The sequence below is a fragment of the Notamacropus eugenii genome, chromosome 7 (genome assembly GCF_028372415.1).
Source record: "Notamacropus eugenii isolate mMacEug1 chromosome 7, mMacEug1.pri_v2, whole genome shotgun sequence".
NCBI lineage: Eukaryota > Metazoa > Chordata > Mammalia > Diprotodontia > Macropodidae > Notamacropus > Notamacropus eugenii.
In genome coordinates this window covers 168,393,338-168,414,370 of record NC_092878.1, presented here as the reverse complement: position 1 = coordinate 168,414,370, position 21,033 = coordinate 168,393,338, and the positions used below count along the sequence as shown (strand labels likewise).

The window sequence follows — 21,033 nt, the reverse complement described above, 5'->3', positions numbered from 1 at the left end:
ACAAGTAAAACCTAAGTGCCACCTGAATACCAGCTGCGAACCCAGCATTGTAGCAGACGCAGGCTCTCGATGGGCACACACTTTCTCCTGAATATTCAAAGCTAGGATGACAAGGAACAGATGAGTTTTTGGAATCAGTCTCTTGCCCACTGAGAAGCATCTGGTGCAGACAGCAGCCACTGAGGGCAGTGGGAATGTTCCCTTTTCCTCCCTTGAGAATGCCCCCACCCGGGGGTGCCCCAAACCACAGAAGGCAGCGTTGCATAACAGCGTGTTTATTTTAACAGGGAGAAAAGAAGCTTATGGTCACTCGGCCAAGAGCAAAGTCAAGAGCCACCATCTCTTTGGCTGACTACCCTCCCTCCAGAGAACATCCAGGCCACGGTGTGACCATGGGCCAGGCCCAGGCACTCCCTCCCATCATTCAAGTGTAGAAGAAAGTCTGGCACATGTTTGGTAGAGGCTGGTGATTTTGGTTTCAAAGGACTGCTTCATTTTCCTAGCAATTACTGGCAAGTTCAGAAAGAATCACAAAGGATTAGTGTTAGAGTAAACTCCTTGGATTGTCAACGGGCACAGGGAAGTGAGGACAAGCTGGGGGTCCTGGTCGCCTTCTGAAGCTGGGGCCTGGGGCCTGGGGCCTGCCTACACAGAGCTCCCCTGGTCAGGGGCAGAAGAGCCTCCGAGATCCTGCTGCAGCCCAGATGCCTGCTCCTCACCAGCCAATACAAGGGTCTGGGCAATCTCGAAGGTACGATTCATACACGTTAGTGGTAACGTCCATCAATGTGGTGTAGGCAGTGAGCTGTAAGAAACACCACTTGGGGCTTGAGCATGGTGGTCAGTTCAAATCACATCCTCCACTGGGCAGCCTGCTCACTCACATGGCTGCAACAAGGCTGCCCCCTTAAAGGAGGGGGCAGAGGGGAAGCTAGGCCCTGGACTCAGGAGGACCCGAGTTCAAATCTGGTCTTAGACATGTGCCCTTGGGTGAGTCACTTAACCCCCACTGTCCTGCCTCCACACCTCCAAAATAACCAAAAACAAAACAGAGTCAGGGCAGAGAGGCACGTGACCTGCTCAGGGTCACACAGCTATCCACCACCCTCCACACTGTGAAGCACTAAACAGCCCCACATCCCCCCAAGTATGACCATGGCTTGGGAAAGGCTGCCACCCTGCCAAGGAGGGCAGATTAAAAACCTTTCCTGCCCAGTTTGTTCCAACAAACCAGCAGGATCTCCATCACACAGAAAGTGGAACCCCCTCTCCCCAGAGTGGACCCTAACCCAATTCTTCAGCTCAGAAGGGGAAGGGCAAGTGCTGGACCTGAGGCTTCCCAGCCAAGAATTACCTTGTTAAGGATCGGCTTTGTAGACAGGACGTCATAGAAGGAGGCCAGCGACATGTTCTAGGCAAGAAAGGTGCCGTGTCTGAGAGATGTCTCTGAAGGCAGGAAGCTGCCCTGAGCCTGGTCACTATAGGAACCCCATCTGTGCTGGCACCTGGGGCTCAGGAGGGAGGTGGCCAGCACTGTCCCTTTCCATCCCTGTCACACCGCACCCCCCCCCCAGATGACAGAACAGAGCCCAGCCTCCTGAAAGGCTGACAGAGGCCGCTCAGTATTTACAAAATCCCTAAGTGCCAACACTGTAGCCACAGGCCAAACCAAGGATAAAACCTCCCTGCTGCCCTGAACCATTTCCCTCCCATTGTCCCTGAGGAATCTCTCCCTGCTGGGGTGGCTCCCCAAGACTGAAGCCAGCTTCTGCGAGTGTCCACAGTCTCCCAGAGCACAAAGCAATTGTGAGCATAGACCACCGAGGCTCCTGGGGGTCTAGGCTGGCCTGAGAGCCAGGCTGACCACATTCCCATCCTGACCCTCTGACCCCCATGCCCTCCCAGATGGGAGAGAGCTCCAGCACAGTCTGGAGGACTGAAGTCCCCCCCCCTCCCTGCTTTCTGACTGCCAGGCACAGTATCGATCCCCAGTGCACCATCTATATGTCCCTTCTGGCCAAGTGGTCTCCAGTGTGTGCCAGTGACATCTCCCTCCACTGACCTACACACAAATGTGCTGTCTCGTGCTTCCTGGCCTTTCTCCCATGAGAACACCCCCTTACTAGTCTTACTATCCAACATGCCCCCCACCTATCACCCAGCTTCTGGGTGCCATCCCCCTATACCTCAGGGATGCCTCTGTCAGGGGCCAAGGTTCCTCTGGTTGCCCATGATCTGGGTATCTGTGTGCAGGCTCTTGAGGTCATGCATTTTACCAGTGGAGCCTTCCCTGGACTTTGTCTTCCGAGAACTTGTGGGTGTCTCAACTGTGATTCTGCCTTTCTTACAGTAACGAGGGGTAAAGACAGGCTGGCTTCTCCCTTTTCTATCCTTTCTAGTTCACAGCCCCTCGGAGGAAACCAGGCTCTGAGGGTTTTCCCCTCCCGGATTGATTCTTTAGTGAAGACAAAGTAGGCCACTTTTTACCTCAGCTGTTACCTAGCCTTTCATCACTGAACAGGAGTTGCCTCAGACACAGAGACCTGGGACACACTTGAGCTCAGAAAGGACAGGGTCTCCCACTGCATCCTAGGCCATCACCAGGTGTCCTGACCTATGTCTTGCCCCTGGACTACAATGATTCTGGAGGAGACAGTGACAATAGTGACTTTGCACAGCTCTGCCTCACTTAAATCCAATCCACTTGCAAGTCAAGACATCCCCCTCCTGATGTCACTGGTCCTCCACCACGACTGCAACCAGCATTTGGGTCCATGTGACTGGGTAAGAGTCAGGAGGGTCTCCTTTATGGACACAACAGACCACTCCATCAGGCTGATCAGAGCATGCCAGCCCCCAGGCAAGGGGAGGGAATTCCCCTGGGCTCCTTCTCTCTCCTTGTTCTGTCCTTGGCAGATGCTCTGGGGTCTCCCTGTTCCCCCCCTGGCCAGGTGGCTTCTCCTCTCCCCCCTAAGATCCAATACCCATTCCTGGTTCTAGGATGTCACATCCGTCCCTCCCTACCACCTACAAGGGCCCTGCTGCCCCCACTGAACATTTCTTCCTGGGAGACGGCCCACTCTCCTCCACAGGCAGAATGCAGACAAGAGTGACTTTCTTGTCCTCTCTCCCTATTTACTTGCAGGTGGGTAGGTCCAGCCTGAGCCCAAAGCCCTGATCCCACAAGGCTTTGAGCTTGGCTTGCTCCTCCCCATCCTACAGGCCCCTCTGCCTGTGGCTCTCTTGCTCTGATGCGCCCACCTCTTCAGGTTCACCTGTCTCCCAGAGCCCCTAACTTTCTACCTAGAAAGAGGGGCTGGACATGGTTCTCCTTCAAGTTTTCCTCCATTTCCCCCCAATTCTGCCAAGTTTCTTCTCCCCAAATCTGACCTGTGACCCCATCCTCTGTGCTGGGCCCTGCTCTCTCCAAAGCAAAAGCATGCAGTAGGCAGCTCCTGAAGGCTGACTGGAAGGAGCAAAAAGGTTTCTCTCTGCTCTCTCAGCCTAAGGTTGGGCAGGCTCACCTCTTGGGTGGTCTGGTTTAAGCAGAAGATGGCGGGCTTCCTCCGGTTATCCAAGAAGAAGGGAGATTTCCAGCGGTCATAGTTGGTCTCCACCAAGAACCACCTGCCCTGGTTGGGCTTGAGCCTGTGCACATATAGACAGACAGCCCTGAGCCTCATCCCACACCCCACTTGAGGTCAGGACTTGGCATCGGCCCCCAGGCACTTACTCGTAGACATCCACGGTGGATTTTCGGTCCCGAGTGATCACACAGCCCTCCCCTGACTTGTTGCCCCCAAGGATGAAGTAGGCTGGGGCCAGGATTTTGGTTTTGGTCAGCAGGTTCTTGGCGTCTTCATAACTGTGAATAGGTAAATGTGAGACAAGGGTCACTGCTGCCCTCAGTCTGCCCACCTTCATTAAGTGCTGACTCTGCCAGGACGAGCTTGCCCTTGAGGCCTTCCCCTACTGGAAGACCACCACTCCGTCCCCCGCCTTTACAATGATAAGTGGACAGCATCTGTGGTTAGCGGGTCCCCAGAAGCTTCCATCCTTCAGACTAAGCAAACTCAATGCAGAATGTGCCAGATGGAGAGTGAAGCCAAGCCTGAGGGCCACCTTTGCCCTCCCCAGAGAGGGCATTTGGTCAGTGGGGAGGAGGCTGGACCTAGGGGCTCAGTCTGGAGGTTCTGTTTTGAGAGCAACCACATATTTGCCATAGCCCAAATGTAGCAGTCAGAGTAGCTGTTTCTGCCTGACAGTCACTTCTGGATTCACATAAAAAGGAGACACCTCAGACCCCAAACTCCACCAATGAGCCTGGGACAAAAACCTAACAGGAACCACTGAGAATTCCTTCTGTAACCCCAACACAAAGGGCTCCCCCAAACAGATGGTCAGCCTCCCTTGGCCCTCGACCATGGCCCTGGGAAGCAGGTCCTCCACTATATGGTGTTATACTCATTGCACAGAAGAGAAATGGAGGCACACAGGGACTTGGGCCAGACCAGTCTCATGGAGTAGCTGGGCACATGCAAATCTTGGCTCTGGGTCTCCTTCGGGGTATGGGCCTCTTTCCCCCATTTCCCCTGGACATTTCCCCTCTGAACCCTGACCCAAGCTCTCGGCAAAGCAGAGACAGCAGCAGCTGCCTGCCTACCCTCCCTCCCACAAGCGGGGTCCCCAAGAGTGGGGCAGCCTTCCAGCAAGGAGAGGAGGTACTGAGTGAGGGGCCAGGGAGGCTTCCTGGCTGAGACCTCATTAGAACTCAGGTCCCTGACAGAGTGCTGCTGTCCTCCCCTCTGCCCAGAGGGCTACCTTGAGGCAGTCCCGGGGTCTCAGGGGCCTCCAATACATAGGGCTGGAACCCGGGCATCTTAGTGTCCACCCTGGGACCGCTACCTTGTGGCATTCTCCAGGACGGTTCTCATAAGGAATCCTATCCACATGTCCTGTCTCCTGCCCAATATCCATTCTAGGATGCCTGGAAGAGAGCGGGGACAGACATGCATAGGTGACACTGGGGGTCTTCTGAAAAGCCCACCCCACCCCTGCCAAGAAGACCCCAGGAACTGCCACTCACCCAGGTAACCCCCGTTAGAGGTGAAGCGTTCATTCAGGGTCAGGCTGAAGATCCCCTGGGAGAAACATGGACAGGGCAGTGCTCAGGACCAAGTCTTTCCATCAGACCAGCTGGTCTTGGTGCCAGGTGTAGGGGCAGAACCAGGGCCTGAGCTAGCTCCTCTGTGCCCACTGGGCTCCCACGTTGGACGCCCACCCTCAGGCTTCACTCCTGTCCCACCTTCTCCCCCCACTAAGCTGCCATGAGCCTGGCTCCTCACTGGCTTCATGCCTGTCAACGCGCCCACGTAGCCTGCAAATGAGGTAGCTCTAAAGACTGTCCGATTGTTCTTCTGGAAATCCAGATTCACCGATATCGGCTTCAGATTTTCCGTCACAGTCCAAGAATTATTGTTCATGTTCCACCTGCAAAGACAGCCCGGGGAGGGGTGGAGGGTGGGGGAGAAGACGCATCTACGTGACCCTGGCATGTCAAGGCAAGGGTCAGGTTGGTGGTGTAGTCAAAGACTGTGGTGCCCTCCTGAGGCAGGGCCCCCAGAGAGAATCTAAAGCCTTGGTCTGACTCGAACATGGCATAGGGTTTGGGGTGGGCTTGTCTTGGTCATCACCCAGGCCAGCACTCAGACTTCTTGGTGGGAACATTGAGGAGGGCTATGGCCTGGCTGCCGCTCTTGTCTACCTCCACCTTTCTCCCCTCTCGATCACTCATACCTCTTCCCATCATGTTTCTCTCACCCTCACTGGAGGTGTCTCTAGGACCCCTCATCCAGATGCCTCAGGCTAAATGTCCCCACTTTGGGCCTAAGGCCCTCATCACCCATGAACTTTAGGATCTGGCTGCGTCTGCCATCCAGCCTCACATCAGAGACCATCACATGACTTGGCTTGAATAGCCATAAATACAGCCTTTGTGCCTTGTCAATAGCCAGGATAGCCAGGCACTGCCTTCTTCACTTACCCAAGAAAGATACCAAAGTCCATATTTCTAGCATGGAACAAATGACCTGATGAGAGAAAAGAAGGAAGAGTGAGGATGAGAACCCATGACAGTCTGTCTGTCCCTTTCCACCAGTTTACAGCAATGGGATGTCTTCTGTTGGCCACAGAGCCAAGGGTCTCAGTGTGGGCAGGCACCCGGTCAAGCTGGCCACGCTGCTCTGGTCAGGGTCATGTCTCCTAGGTTCTACCTCTGACTTCAGACAGGGCCAAGGATCTAAGAAGCTCTAAAGGAGGAGGGGAAAGAGATGGTGCCAGCATCTATCATGGCACTCTCCATGCCCAAGATGGCAGCTCCTAAGGAGGAAGACCCCAGAGTCTCAGTCTCGAGGGCTCTTGGGGGCTGTCTCTGCTGCAGGGAGCACAAGGTCCAGGTGAAGGGAAAGAAGGGAGAATGCCATACATGGCAGAGGGCTGGAATGGCAAGTGGCAAAGGTGCCGATGATCTTAGAGAATCTGGACAGGTCACTCTGGAGTAGTCGGGGATGCCATGTCAGGGCTAGAGAGATCCTAAAAGCTCCACTGGTGGGCTAACAAACGACTGGAAGCACGGTGAGGCCTGAGTCATGACCGCAAAGGTCTGTGAGACAGGTGAGGTCGAAATGGGAAGCCCGTTTCTAAGGCCAGGCCCAATGCCCTCCCCACTCACCAGCCAACACTCGTCTCTTACCTTTCTTATCTTCTGCTATGATGGACGTACAGACAGTGAAGAGCTCATAGAAAATGTTGAATGTAAGGACCTCACCTGAGAAGAAGGCATGCGCCAGGTTAGTAAACAGCCCAGGGAATCGCCCAGCGTCCTTCCACTATACCTCCCAGGAGAACAGAATCCTGTGTCAGTCAGAGGGGCCCAGAGAGCCACAGCAGCTCGGAGGCCCTTCCAAACAAAGCCTCTGCTTCCCCTCTGCCCTCCAGACACTCCTCTGGGAGACTTTTGGGAACAGGACCCTTTTGGTCACAGCATTCCCAGGGTCCACTGAGTCTTCATCTTCTCAATCTGTTTTCTAGGTCATTTGGCATTGCTATGAAATACCTTCTATTTCCTTCTGGTTTTTTTTCAGCCGTTACACTTTGTTTGAATGTTTCTTGCTGCCTCATGGAGTCACTGGCTCCCATCAGGTCCATTCTAATTTTCAGGAAGTTTTGTTGCTTGGGCAGGTCTGGTCCCTCCTGTGTTAAGCTGCTGATTCCCTTTCTTTCTTCCATAGTTCTCATTTCTTTTCCAATTTTTCCTCAAACGCTCATTCTACTCATAAAAACCTTTGAACTCTTGCTTCATCTTTCCCAAGAATTCGTGTTGAGAATCTCTGCTGTGCTTTTCTCTGAGGTTGGCTTGTAGCTTTGGAGTCATTCTCTTCCATGTGTGTCTTGGAGTCCCTCCCACCACCCCCACGTCTCAGCATGGTGCTTTGCCCATTCTCCCAGGACCTGATGGGAGGGCTGGGGTTTGTGGCCCTTCTGGAGGGAAGGCTGAGCCTGTTGCTCCTTCCTTGGGGTGTTGTGTTGTGTTATTCCAAGTTCTCAGGGACAGCCTGGGGACCACCAAGCTTTTGGTGCTGATCCAGGGCAGAGTCTGGTTGTTGCCCTCTGGCCTGAGCTCTGGGTTTGGGTCTGACCAAGAGCAGAAGCTGCTGCACTCTGTCCCCATCAGCCAGCTGGGAAATCCTGCTGGTTCAGAGGGGCAGAACTGTGGGCTCCCCTTTGGCCCCCACCCTGGTTGTTCCTCTGAGGGTTTGTCTAGGTGTTGGAAGTAAGACCCTGTTCTACGCCTAGGGTTTGAACCACATGGATGCTGCTGGTGGTGAGTTCTGACCTTCTTTGTCCACACACTGCCCCAGGCTCCCTCCTGGAAATGTAGCTCCCCTGCACTGACAGGTCCCTTTCTGGGTCCTCCCTGGATCTGGGATGCAGGACGGGTTAGTGGGTGATGAAGCTGTAGCTTACACCTGTCCCTGTCACAGTGCCCTGGTGCGGTTCTAGAGGTGCTCTAGTATAGGCCTGAGACTTCCCCCTGCCCTAGTGTCCACCGTTTCCTGGTTTGCAACATGCTCCGAGCCCGACCCATCTCTGGTGTCTGTCTCCCTGTACTGAGCTCAACCTGGATTTCAGCTGCACTTCTGGACAGTCCTGGGATGGATGGAGAGACGTAGGGAAAGAGAGAGCACAACAAGGTGGGGATTTGGAACTGGTGGAAGGAAGAAAATCAAAGACCTGTCACTAATGTCAACTTGAGAGGTATCCACAGAAGGGCCCCAGGGAGCTGTGCTATCTCAACATCTGGATCCATGCCTCGGATGAGAGCCACAGAGCAGGGGGAAGTCAGACACAGGAGCCAGAAAGATTTCTATCAGATAGGCACACCCAGCGGTACCACCTCAAAGGGAGCATCCAGGGCTAAGGGGTGGGGAGTCTCTCCACTCTGGCCCTGCTCACAGCTCAGTTGAAGCTCTGTGTTCAGCACTGGAGAGCCCTTGGAGAGGGGCAAAGATGGAGAAGGACCCCCATGCTACACTATTTGAGAGGACTGAGGGACGGGGCTGTAGAGGGGCTTGTGGAAACTTTCCTCAGGGAGTGCGAGAGGGACCACACGTGCACTGTGGACCCCCAAGGGCACTGGGGGAAGGACACGGAGGCAAAGTGAGGCTGGAAGCCAGGAAAGCTGTCTTCCACTGAGACTGTCCCAAAGTAGGATAGTGAGCTCCCTGTCCTAGGAGTTTTGAGGACAGGCCTGCCTGCCACTTGGTGGGCACGTTGTAGATAAGGGAGCCTCAATTTTCAAACAAGTCTTCCTGTTTCCCCTTTTATTTAATTTACAAACATCATGTAAACATTCCTCTAGCACACAGTGGCTTCTAGAATGCTGAAGGAAAAGAGGCCTCCCCTTCTCCCTCTCCCTCCCCGAGAGCCCCTGCCCCCGCTCCATCCTCCAGAGGTTACCTAGGGGGACTCCCGACACATCTGCAATCCCTTTAATTTCTTCCTCAAAGGGCCAGGGAAGGTTGCCAAGCATACTGGGCTGAAATTCAGAAAGCAGAGACAGCATCAGGTCATGCTCAGCACTGTTTCCCCACCTCAGACACAGTAACCATCTCCATTCTAAAGTCAAACACTGGGAAAAGTCGAGTTCTTCCCATGAGGTGCAGAAATCGCACACTGTCCCTGTGTCAGCTGTTCTTAAAGCCCAGATAAGTTTTCTGTTGAAAGGTCTGTTTGAATTGGAAATGGAGGGGACGCCCCCCAGCTGGAGAGCGGCTGAACCAGCCTAGGACTGCTGTGAAATGTTACTGCGCCATAAGGAATGATGAGCAGGTGGCCTTCAGAGAAACCCAGAACGGCTTACCCGAACTGGGGCAAACCACTCGACTGGGGCAGGCTATTTTCCTTTTCTGTTTGTTGTGGGGTTTTGGCCTCTATTTCTTCTTTGACAACACGACTAATGTGGAAATGGTAAGAAGTACAATTTATATCAGACTGCTTGTCATCTTGGGGAGGGGGGAAAGGAGGGAGGGAGGGAGAGAAATTTGGAACTCGAAATCTTATGAAAATTGAATGTCGAAAACTATCTCTACATGGAATTGGAAAAACTGAAACACTATTTACATAAAAATAAGAAAGAAAGGTTGGTTTTAACGCTTTGCTCTCTTAAGAACAGAATGGCACAGCAGTAAGTTTCAGAGTCAGGGGTAAAAATTGTGAGGAAGGACAGGGAGATCTCGGAGAGAGAAGGATGGAGAAAGGGATGAGGAGGGGACAGCGCTGGCCTGGAGATGATGACATGGGCAGGGACAAGGCCCAGAAGGGAAGGAGAGATGGTGGATGATGCTGAGGGTTTGGAAGCAGAGAGAGGAGGGAAGACTTCTCCTCCAACAGTCTGTTTTCTCAGTGAAGGAAGAGGCAAGGGCCTGGTTTAGGGTTGGGGCAAGGGGATCCCTGGGATGCTTGAGAAGAGAAGGGAATAGCCACTGTGGGAAGTTAGGGAAGAACTGCAGGGAAGAGGGCAGGCATGGTGGACCTTCTTAGCACATTCAGATGACTTTCTCTGGTTTTATTTGGCAGTCTATAAGTAGGGGTGGAGATGGAGAGGATGAGAGCAAGCCAAGGCTGAGCATTCACAGAAGGAAAGTCAGAGGAGGTGGATGGAGTTAGGGTAAAGGGGTCATACGGCCTGGGGGCCAAATACTGAGGGCTGGATGGAGAGCCTGGAGGGGCCAGTGAAGAGGAAGAATATGCTTGCCATGGTTTCAGGGAAGACTCAGGCCAAGACCTCTCAGTGTTTTCCATCACAGAGTGTAAGACTCTTCAGAGCTGTGGAAGACCAAGGGGGAAGAAGAGGGGTGGAGGTGGAGGACGGGGGAGCTGAGGAATGAGAAGGTACAGGTGTCTGAAGGGCACTTTAGTCCATCAGAATCAAAGCAGGGTTTAGATTGGAGAGAGAGATGGAGTCTGGCACAACGGAATATCCTGGGGGCCAACAGATAACGGAGTTGCGTTGGGTAGTGAGGTAGAATGGTGCCTCAACGGTGCTCACCACTTCCCCTGGTGTGGGGTCAACAGATGGAGTTTTTTCAACTTCTCCCTGCCTCCCCTATCTTGCCCCGACTCCAGGACAGAGTAGTCAACCTTCACTTTAGGTGACAGACACCACAATCCACACATGCAGAGATGCACACACACATATATACGTACACACATACATACAGATTACTGTGGATGACAAAGATTCTTACCAGGTGTTCATCCACGATCTTTATAACTTTCCCACTAGGAAAGAAAGAGTTCACCAGAGTCTTCAAATTCTGCACAATATTACGGAGCTGGAATGACAAGCAAATGCACTGATCAGAAAGAGGGAGGCACAAATCCCTGTGTGCTGATACTGGGGACGTTAATAGTCACCAGGATGCAAGCCAAGGAGAGCATCTGAGCTGGGAGGGATCCTATAAGTCACTTGTTCCAACACTCTCATTTTACATATGGATGGGCAAACTGAGGTAGAGAAGGAGACGCCATGAGCTGAGACGTGAAGAACTGGGATCCAAAGCCAGGTGCTTTGCCTCCAAGTCCAGTCAAGCTTGCTGCAACCTAACTGGATCTTTGAAATATCATTTCATGGGTTACTTTTAGCTTTTCTCTCCTGACACAAAACATGACTAGAGAGGGCTGGGGGCCAGCCAGATGGGCAAGAGCCTGTCCCAGAAGCTTGGTTGGTCTTGGGAAGACCTCCCAGGGCCATGTGGGAACCCAGGCTTTGTTGAGTGTATGCCTAAGCACAGTGGGAGGGGCTGTAAAGGAAACCCAAGTGGAAGGCTGGGAATTCTGGAGGCAGAGGCTAAGCCCAGACAGAAATACTGAGAAGCCCTTGACATTCACCAAGGGCTGCTGCTTCATAGCTGTTCACCTGGTTCTTTTGATCCACAGAGCCACCAGGGCAAGAGTGAGTAGGCTGGGCACCAGCAGGCTCGTTGATGGGACAGAGAAAATAGGAGCTCATACTGGCAAGGGAACCACCCCCCTCAAAGGAACAGCTACCAAGGGGGCAAAGCCCTCCCTTGAACCCCAAGGAAAGTACCCAGTCTCCTCTTGGGCTCTAGGCCAAGGAGCCTGGACCAGGAGTCAGAGCATTTGGCTTCCCATTCCCGCCATCCCATCCTTTCTGCAGCCTCAGTTTCCCCATCTGTAAAATGAGGAGTTTGGACCTGACAGCCTCTTCTCCAAGTACTTGAAACAGTTAAAGGACAACATAACGATCTCATGTCCTGGCCACTAAAGACTGGGAGGGCCAGGAGCAGCTGAGGTCAGGCAGGCCCCTTGGTTGCACCAGGAGAGCAGTGTGGGTGCAGGAGAAGGCTGTCCAAAGAACAAGTGAGCCCTGGAGGGCATCAGAGCCAGAGGAAAGATCAGCATCTTTGTCTACAAATATCCTACTCCATAGAGGAAAGGACAACCCCACTCCCAGGGCAATCTCCAGGAACTTCTCTACAGTCACAACATGAACAGCTCGTGGAAGCCACTGCCATGGGGCCTGTGGGCCATGGGCACAGAGGCCTCAAGCAGGTCCCAGAAAGGTGACTCAGCTCATAAGCACCAAGGTCAGGCCCAAACCCAGGTTCATTTCTGATGCCAAATCAGGAGCTCTTTGCGCTGGGCCTCATGGGGGCCAAAACTCAGCCAATACTCATTTCCTGCAAACCGCTATCCTCTCAACAGCCTGTCCCTTCTCTAAAATCTTTTTGCACTCATCTGGACAAAGCTAGGTAACATCTGATAATGTAAAGGCAATTTAGGGTTAGACTAGCAGCCCCAAGTCTTGCTAAATCTGAGGCAAGGCCAGAACGAGGCCCTCCAGAAAGCCTGATTTAAAACAACAGATCAGGAATGGGTCAGTACACAATGAAACTATGCCCCAACCCCCCAAAAAGTATTCTTCAAGTAGTTAATAAACAAGTTAATGCAATGTTACATTTTGTTTAAAAAATTATGTACAGCTCTGTTAAGAAGCACAGAAGGCTCTCGTACCCCTGGTGCCTTGTCTGTGACGACCTCGTGCCATCGTTTGTACGGGGGTAGATCAAGATTGATGGTGTACCAAGGCACTGGACCTCTGTACCTGGAATGAAAATACATGAATTACTCATTAAAGTCCCAAGAATTCATGTAAAGAGAAGCGAGAAGAACCAGAAAACACGGCACAAAGTACCAGCAACACTGTAGAACGATGAACCGTAACGACCGAGCTATTCTGCTCAACACAATGAACCAAGACAATTCCAAAGGACTCGAGATGAAAAACGCGTTTCACCTCCAGAGAAAGGACTGACAGAATCTGAATGAGGATCAAAGTGGACTTTGTACACTTTCTTTCCTTTTCTTGTTTTTTTCGGTCCATGCTCTCTTTAGCCACGTGATTACTATGAACATGTTTTGCACGATGTCAGATGTATAATCTCCATCGAAACGCTTGCTTTCTCGAGGATGGGGTTGGGGGAGGGAGAATGTGGAACTCAAAATTTTTAAAAATGAATGTTGTAATAAAAATACCTTATAAAGCTAGGAAAAATAATAATTCATCTGGAAGAAAAAAAAGGTCAAGAATGAAAAAAATGTAAAGGAAGGGAGCCCAGCAGTACCAGATCCTCAGGACAATCTGGTACCAGCTAAGAAGTAGAGCAGCGAATCAGCGGAATAGGCTAGGTACACAATACACAGAAGTAACGGGCCATAGTAACTAGTGCTCGATAAATCCAAAGGTCCATGTTCTGGGGGAGAGCTCACTGTTTGACAAAAATTTCTGGGAAAACTGGAAAGCAGTTGGGCAGAAGCAAGGAAAAGACCAACATCTCACACCATGTACACCAAGAGACGGTTAAAATGCGTACATGATTTCTTATTCATTTTATGTTTAGATTTCTCTACATCTGAGAGGGGTAAATTATGGGCCAGGCCCTCTCTTAGGCAAGTTCTTCCAGGGCCTGGCATAGGACCCTCCATGAGGTGACTGATGCCCTCTGCATGGCAGTCAGCCCAGGAGGCAGTTGGGATTTCTCAAGGCTGATCCCAGCCCACTCTCACTGTAGCATGGTCTGCTACAGTGTTAGCCATGAGGTGCCTGAACCTGCGGGAGACACCAGGGAGGGAGGCTTGGATCGGCCCTGCCACCCCACTGCTGAATCCACTGACTACTGATGGAGCATGGATGAGGGAGAGGATCCCAAGATTTACAGGACTTGACATCTGGAGCCTGAAATGGACCTCAGAGATCCTGAAGTCCACTTCCTCTGTTTTACAGAGGAGGCAATTGAGGCAGAGAGCGGTTCACAGCTCAGAAAGTGTCTGAGAGAGGTTGGAAGCCCCAGTTCTGCTGACGACAAGGCCCATTCCCAATCCCCAGGCCACGAGGTGAGAAGCCACTCCAAGCCCAAAAGAGCACCGTTTTACTCACGTGGGCCCGGAAGGAGGGTAGGTGGCTTTTCTGCAGTTTTCCGTCCACTGTTAAAAAAAAACCAAATAAAACACTGTTTCAGAGCAGACCTCTCCATGGCTCCAGGCAACACTCTGGTCGGGATGGAAGTCCTTCTCTCCTCCTACTCAGACCTGCCAAACAAGTCCAGCGGAGCGCTGAGGGCTTAGAACAGGGGTCTGGAGTCAGGAAGACCCGAGTCAGATCTCACCTCCCTTACTAGCCCTCTAACCCTGGGCAAGTCATTGAACCTCAGCCTGCTTCAGTTTCCTTACCTGCAAAATGGGATAAAAATTGCACCCATCTCCTGGGGCCGCTATAAGGATCAAGTGAGACAAGGTATGCAAAGCATTATTATGACTGTGGTTATTTTTTTAAATTTCAGTCAGGTGGTGTGGTGGATGGAGCGCCGGACCTGGAGGCAGGGAGACTCCTCTTCCCAAGTCCAATCTGGCCTCCGACAGCGACTGGCTAAGTCACTCAAACCTGCTTGCCTCAGTTTCCTCATCTGTGAAATGGGCTGGAGAAGGGAATGACAGACCACCCTAGGATCTCGGCCAAGAGACCCCAGGCACAACCGAACAACAACCCAGTTAAGTTTCTGGATCAACTTCATCTTAGCTTTCAAATATTCTGAGCTGAGGTTTTTTTCCTGACGGCTCGGAGGAGCTCTGAAGTGAGGCTCTCTTGCCACGGTCAGCCCCACAACGGCTACAAGGGACTTGTGATTCCTTGTCCAGGGCGTCCCCCAAGGAACTGTCCCCCAGGGCCCTGCCTTCACTCTGCAGGGCTCTGCTTAGGACTCAGGATCCCAGGGCTCATGGAGGGCAGGCCCTTTGAGTGCCTCCCTCATTTTCCAAAAGATGAGTCCTGCCACCTTGTCCAAGATCAAACAGAGGATCAGAGGCTAGATTAGAACCTAGATTAGGTCCTGGGAGTCCAAGCTCAGCACCCTGGACCCTGAATCAGGCTGCTTCCTCCCACAGGCTAAGGGACATGAAAGGCCAGTGCAGGGTGACAAGAAGGCACCTCCTGCTAGTAGGAACTATCTTCTGTCCCTTTAGAGTAGCCAGGATGGAATCTCCTTCCCAAACTATCTCTGGAAGGTTTTTAGCAAAGACTGGAGTAGAAGGTAGAGACCGCCTAACACCTACTTCACCAGTGCCAGGGACCCTCCGGTCTCCCACTCTTACATGGAAGGATTTAAACCTCCTTCAAGGCTCAGTCTCCTTTTTTCTAGCCAGTCAATAGACACCAAGGGTTTGCCAGGCAGGGCAGGCCAGGGTGTGGCCTTAACAACTGTCAGTGTAGGGCAAAGAACAAGACACTAAGCCACCAACATCCTGTACAATCCAGAGAGGCCCAGAGCTCCGAGGGACCTGTCCCTGAAGGGGCATCTGACCCCACAACACTCCGAGCTGCCCTTGGCAAGTAGTGAGCCACAGGTCTTTAAAAAGAGTCTGGAGGATCAGGGACGCACCAGAAGGAATCCAGGGAGGTTCTGGGGTCTCTGCTATTCTGTGCTCTGACTTAGCCTTTAAAAGAGAACTAGGAATGCAACAGAGCAAAGGACAGAGGACCTGAGAGAACCAAGGAGTGGAGGTAGCAAGCTCCAGGGCTTGGCCTCATTACTTCCTGGGCGCTGCCAAAGGCCACAAGTTCAGCTGGCATGCCTGTCGACTCAGTGACTTTAAGGTTCCAGAGTATCCTTTAAAGTGGGACCTGGGACCTGAACCGCAGTCAGTCAGCAGGCCAATAAACACTCCAGACACCCCAGGGCTGCCACAGGGCTGAGGGGCCCCAGCGAGCTTACACAGAGAACGCAGAGAAGGGCCAGAAACAGCAGGTCACCCCGAACATCAACTCCACAGGTATCTGACAAGGCCGGGAGCCCAGGAGGGGCCTGCTGACATGAGTGGGAGGAGGGCCCAGCCACTGTGGGAGGCATTGTCCACAACAGCTTTGGACCATGGCTGGACGTTAATGCCCCCAGTTCCAGTAACCATCAGGTAGTGCGAGGAGACAGACTGCCTTCCAAAGACAGGGAGACAGACACAGGGCAAGCCCTGGCAGAAGGCTCTGCTGAGGAAGTTCCGGAAATAGAGGTCTGGACCTGGAGGCAGAAAGATCTGACTTCAGACCCTGCTTCAGACACTCCTAGTTGTTGAGTGTACAAGTCACCGAGCCTGGGCCTGCCTCGGTCTCCTCATTTGCAAGATGAGGGTGGTTGGGAATAAGGACGCCTAACTCCCATTGTGGCCATCAAGAGGGAACAAGGTAATATTTGTGTCTCCTCAGACCTTATATCGCTCTAGCAATGCTGAATGTTAGCCGTTACCAGGGGTGGGCACACCAAGGACCACTTTGAGGGGAAGAGGGAAGGACATGATCTGGTGTTTCTGAAACCAGTGACAAACTTGGAGAAGGAGGATCCCCCATCAAGGGAAGCCTTTGTTTCTATGGACAACACACAGAGTCTGCTCTCTGCTAAATACAGGAAGGTCAATAAATTCAGTGAACAGCAGAAACAGGAAGTGGTCAGGAGATGAAGGGAGAGTCATCCTAGTCCACAGGAGAAGTCAGGGCAGGAGGCTCATCTATAGCACGATTCAGATATGGAAAGAGGCAAACCAAGGACAAATGGGTCCAGATCCCATCCTTACAATCTTCACGTGGGGAGATGGAAGAGCCCAAGAAGGATGGGACGCCCTCAAGAATGAAGCCTGGAAACGAGGGAGACCAAGGAGCTTGACTTTGATGGCCAGCAAAATTGTAGCCCGAATAAGGGAAGCAGTTATGACCAAGAGCCAGCATGGCCCTATTTTCACATGGTAACTGGATCAGGAGATCAAGAGAATATTGTAGACCTAACGAGGGCCTTCGATTTCAGCAAGGCATCTGACCATGACAGCTATGCTTTGCTTGGGGATAAAACAGGGCCAGGCAAGAGACATCAGAGTCTAAGCGAATGGGAGAGATGGATTTAGAAGCAAAAGGAAGGCCCAGGGTGTTAATAATGAGTCAACCTCCACCTGGAATGAGGTTTCCTGAGAAGCCCTGACCTGAGTTGGGCTAACACTGTATCTGATGACATGAACCAGCTGCCAGCTTTATCTAATCTGTGGATGGCATAAACCTTGGCTGGATCTCAAACTCAAGACCCTAAAGATGGGGAAGAAGAAACTGAACAGGGACACATGTGGGATGTCACCTTTGGATCCCGAGAATCTCCTTCACAAACACAAGCTGGCAGAGCCATGGTGAGACAACAGATCACACAAAAAACAACACCCACAGGTTGAGACAGTTAGCAACTGAGGAAGGGGGGTCTCTCCAGCTGTCCTTGGCTCTGGGGTGGCCACATAGGTTTCATCCCGGGAGCCACTTTTCAGGAAAGGCAGACAAGATGGCACGTCAGAAGATGAGCCAGGATAAAGATGAGGGAACATGACATACTGGGGTGAGGGATTTTTAGCTTGGAATAGACACCTGGAAGGAACTGCTTGGGTGTCCAGGCATCTGAAGGGCAATGATCATGGGGAAGAGGAAGTAGATTGGTCTGCTTGGTCCCAAAGGGTGGAGCAGAAAGGAGGGAGCCCCACTCCCTGGAGGGCTGCAGGTCACTTGGACTCTGGTTCAGGTGCAGGCTGGTTGGAATGTCCTTGTCCCCCTCTGACACCTTAATGTGCTACAGAGATGACCTGGGTTTTCAAAAGATGATGGATGACAGACACACTCTGGAAGGATTCACTGGGCTGGAAATGTATTTTGTGCTCTAGACTCTCACAGGACACTTAGCAAACAGAAATCTACCCCCTGCTGAAGAGTGCAGAGTGAGGACTAAGGATGGGAAGAGAGAACACACTGGACTTTATGTCTCCAGTAAGAAGCCGGGTGATGAGGAGGCTCTGATCCTCTTTGTGGCTCTGGGTAGAAGTCCTTGGAAACCACCATCAACGCCTCCAGACTGCCCTTTGCCTACAGGTCTGAGCCCTTCCTCTCCTCTGGACAGGCTGATGCAGCAGGCACTCAAATGAGGGGCATTTACTAAGATCAAGCCTCCATCTGAGCCCACCCCAGTCCCAGCTCCCCAAGACTTTTGGCTTTGATCCGCACCCCTCTCCCGGTCTACCTCAATTACTTATGTGTGAATATGCTATTTCTACTTAAAAAAGAAAAGAAAGGTAAGCTCTCTGAGGGCAGTCTTTGCATCTTTAGTACAGCATAGACCCTGACATGTGAGGGCTGAGGACAGGAGAGAAAGAGACCCAGGAATGAGACGCTACAGAGACTCACCAAAGCCTGGCCCCCAATCAATCAATCAATCATCAGTTTCAGGATTCCAGCCACTTTCTCCATTGAGGTCTTGGAGAAATGAGCTGGTGCTTCCTCTGCCCCTCTGCAGCACATCTGTTCCCTCTGATGGGGACCCAGACAGCAGTCCTTTCAGGTGGGCCAGGCAAGGACCTCACCTGCTGCTGCCACACTCTCCTAGGGTACAGAAACCACTGACAGAGCACCCACCACTGAAGAGCTAACCTGCAGCTGGTGCCAGTCCTGGTGTAGACCAACCAGTCTGTCATGATCCTGCTGGTTGACCACATTTCAAACATCTAAAGGTCCCAGAGAGGGTTCAGAATAAATCACTTTCCCTGAGTGTTCTTAAAGGGAGGTGGACAATTCAGCTCCTTCCCCCACAAAGGCTGGTTGCACCAATAGCTAACCCACTCATCAAAAACAAAAACCAAAAAGTTACACGGATCCATGAGAGAGGAGCATGGCTGATGCCAGGGAGCCGGGAACTAGAGCAGGTTGTGCGTCAAGCAAGGCCACGTCTCGGTGCAGGGTCTCTGTGTGCACTAATGCAGAGCTGGGCCTGCGGATGAGGACCTGCAGAGAGCTCTGGGCATCCTCAGCCCTGGAGAGAGGACCCTGCCCAGCTCATTCCACTCTGGCCTAGTCCTTCACCTCCACTCCTCTGCAGAACCTCCCCGACTTGTTTGCAAAGCAGCCATCAAGGTATGTCCACAGTGTAACCAGCCTGGGCTGTCGTCCTGCCTGGGAGAGCCATCAGGGAAAGTAGCCTTGATGCTGGGTCCCTGGGCCAGCGCGCCTACATGTGTGGTAGGGACAGATCCCCGAAGTCCTGTATGCCTCTTGTCCAAAGATTAGACGCAGTGCCTGGGTGTGGTTGTCCTGTGTGCCCCCCTCTGCCAACAGGACGCTGGCAGGGCTGGTATGGCCCTCCCACCATGCTCTGAAAACTAGGGGTGGCTATCAGATCTCTATCTCCCCACGCCACCTTCTGTGTGGGTGTGGGGGGTACGTGTGTGCCCACACACATCCCTGCTAAATGTTCACACAAGGACAAAGGTTAGAATACAAGCTCCTGCCTCATTCTGGCCTCTGGACCCAGCACAGTACCTGGCACTCGGGGCTGACTGGGCGCTGGGTGGGCTGAGGAAGGGGCAAGGTCCAGGAGCATTCTGAGGGTGAGAACATGGGGGGCAGGGGGGCAGCCAGAATTTAGGGTTCGGGGGGAGAGACAGCACTGTCTGCACTGCAGAGGGCTCGGGCCAAACGTCCAGCGGGTGCGGGGCAGCAAGGAGACGGAAGACCAGAGGGACCCCCCCGAAAAAGGCCGGGTGCCAAGGGCATCCCTGGAATGCTCAAGTCCCTCAAAGGCCCGGGAGGGGCAGGACAAGGGGGCGAAGGGAGGGCCCCCACACAGCCACGTCCAGGACACCCCAGAACCTCTGGGAGCGAACGCTGCTACCCCCCGGCCCTGAGCCTCCTCGGCAGGGGCTCAACCCCCCACACCTCCGGGGCAGCACCCCAAGAGTGACCAGGCCGGCCCAGGACCAGGGACAGCTCTGGGACCCGCGGCGCCCTGCTCCGCTCCGGGCCAGGCCTCCCGCGGCCCTCCCGGTCCGGTCCGATCCGGAAGGGGGGGTGCGGCCGGGCCCGCAGGGCCACCAGGAAGTGGGGCGCTGGGGCCCCCGGGGGGCAGGGCTCCGCTGCCCCTGCAGCTGGAGGGAGGAGGGGGACCCCGAAGGTGAAGGACGCCCGCCGCGGGTCTCGGGGTCACGGGGAGCAGCGGTGGGGGGCGGGGGAGCCGCGGGCCTCACCGGGGGCGCTTGCTGGGCCAGCACGCAGGCCGTGGCCATGGCCGCCGCCGCCAGGAGGGCGCAGGGGAAGCGCTCGGGGAACCGCATGCTCGCGCCGCTGCCGCCGCCGCCGGACCCGCCGCCCTTCCGTCCGTCACTCCGAGCCTCCCCTCGGGCCCCACGCGCACCCGGCCTACACCTCGGCGCGGCCCCGCCCCTTCTCCGGGCCCCGCCCCGGACTGCACCACCTGAGAGGGCCGTGGGGGCGTCCCACCCCGATCCCGGGAGCGAGCGGCCCCTCCGCCCGTGCAGCCGCCCAACGCCTCCCCCGCCGCGGCTCCGACTATGGTACGACCCGGGCCTGATCGACGGGGCTCCGCCCCGGCCCTGTGGAGGGCGGGACCTCGGAGGGATGGCGCCAAGCCATTGGCCCAGCCAGGCCTGGCCCCGCCTACCAAAGGAGGGAGGGACGGAGCGAGCTGGAGAGAAGAAATTGACAGGGAGGAGGGGCCGGGCGAGTGAGGGGACAGCGGTGGGCCAGTGGGCAGGTCAGCATCCTTGAGGGGAAACACATCAAGAAAGCCAGCTAGAAAGAGAGGTGCGGGGACACGGGGGCAGGGAGAGAGCGCCAGCTGCGGGGAGTCCCGAGGCCTGGGGAGTCGCGAGAGACGACAAGCTAGAGGCCAAGTGTTAGACAAGACAGTGTCCCGGGTCAAAACCACGAAGCCAAAGACCCAGACAGACAGGGACCTGGATGGGGAGGTCCAGAGACTGGAGGAGAGAGTGGGGAGAGGAGGGAGACGGAGAGAGCGAGGGAGGGAGAGAGGGATGGTGAGGCAGCAAGGGAAAGACAGAGAGAGAGGAGAGAAGAGGCAGTGAGGGCAGGGA

At 53.8% G+C, this 21,033-nt stretch overlaps 1 protein-coding gene across 1 annotated transcript; it reads right to left on the bottom strand.

The window, feature by feature from the left end:
• Nucleotides 1-259: 259 nt before the first annotated feature.
• Nucleotides 260-20,387, bottom strand: ASAH1 (N-acylsphingosine amidohydrolase 1). The gene is made up of 14 exons (XM_072625641.1): nucleotides 20,167-20,387; nucleotides 14,021-14,067; nucleotides 12,598-12,688; nucleotides 10,809-10,895; nucleotides 9,019-9,097; nucleotides 6,752-6,826; nucleotides 6,044-6,089; nucleotides 5,346-5,490; nucleotides 5,087-5,141; nucleotides 4,906-4,987; nucleotides 3,734-3,865; nucleotides 3,525-3,648; nucleotides 1,355-1,411; nucleotides 260-805 (listed from the first exon to the last, which is right to left on the bottom strand). Exons 1-14 carry the CDS (start codon nucleotides 20,251-20,253, stop codon nucleotides 716-718), a joined length of 1,197 nt encoding a protein of 398 aa, XP_072481742.1. The 5' UTR covers nucleotides 20,254-20,387; the 3' UTR covers nucleotides 260-715.
• Between the last annotated feature and the right edge of the window lie 646 nt (nucleotides 20,388-21,033).

Coding starts and splice junctions, on each gene's coding strand:
- ASAH1 (XM_072625641.1), bottom strand. CDS start 20,253: ATGCGGTTCCCCGAGCGCTTCCCCTGCGCCCTCCTGGCGGCGGCGGCC. Junction 4,988..5,086: donor CTCTAACGGGGGTTACCTGG/GTGAGTGGCAGT, acceptor GCTCTCTTCCAG/GCATCCTAGAATGGATATTG. Junction 3,866..4,905: donor GTCCTGGAGAATGCCACAAG/GTAGCGGTCCCA, acceptor ACCTATTCACAG/TTATGAAGACGCCAAGAACC.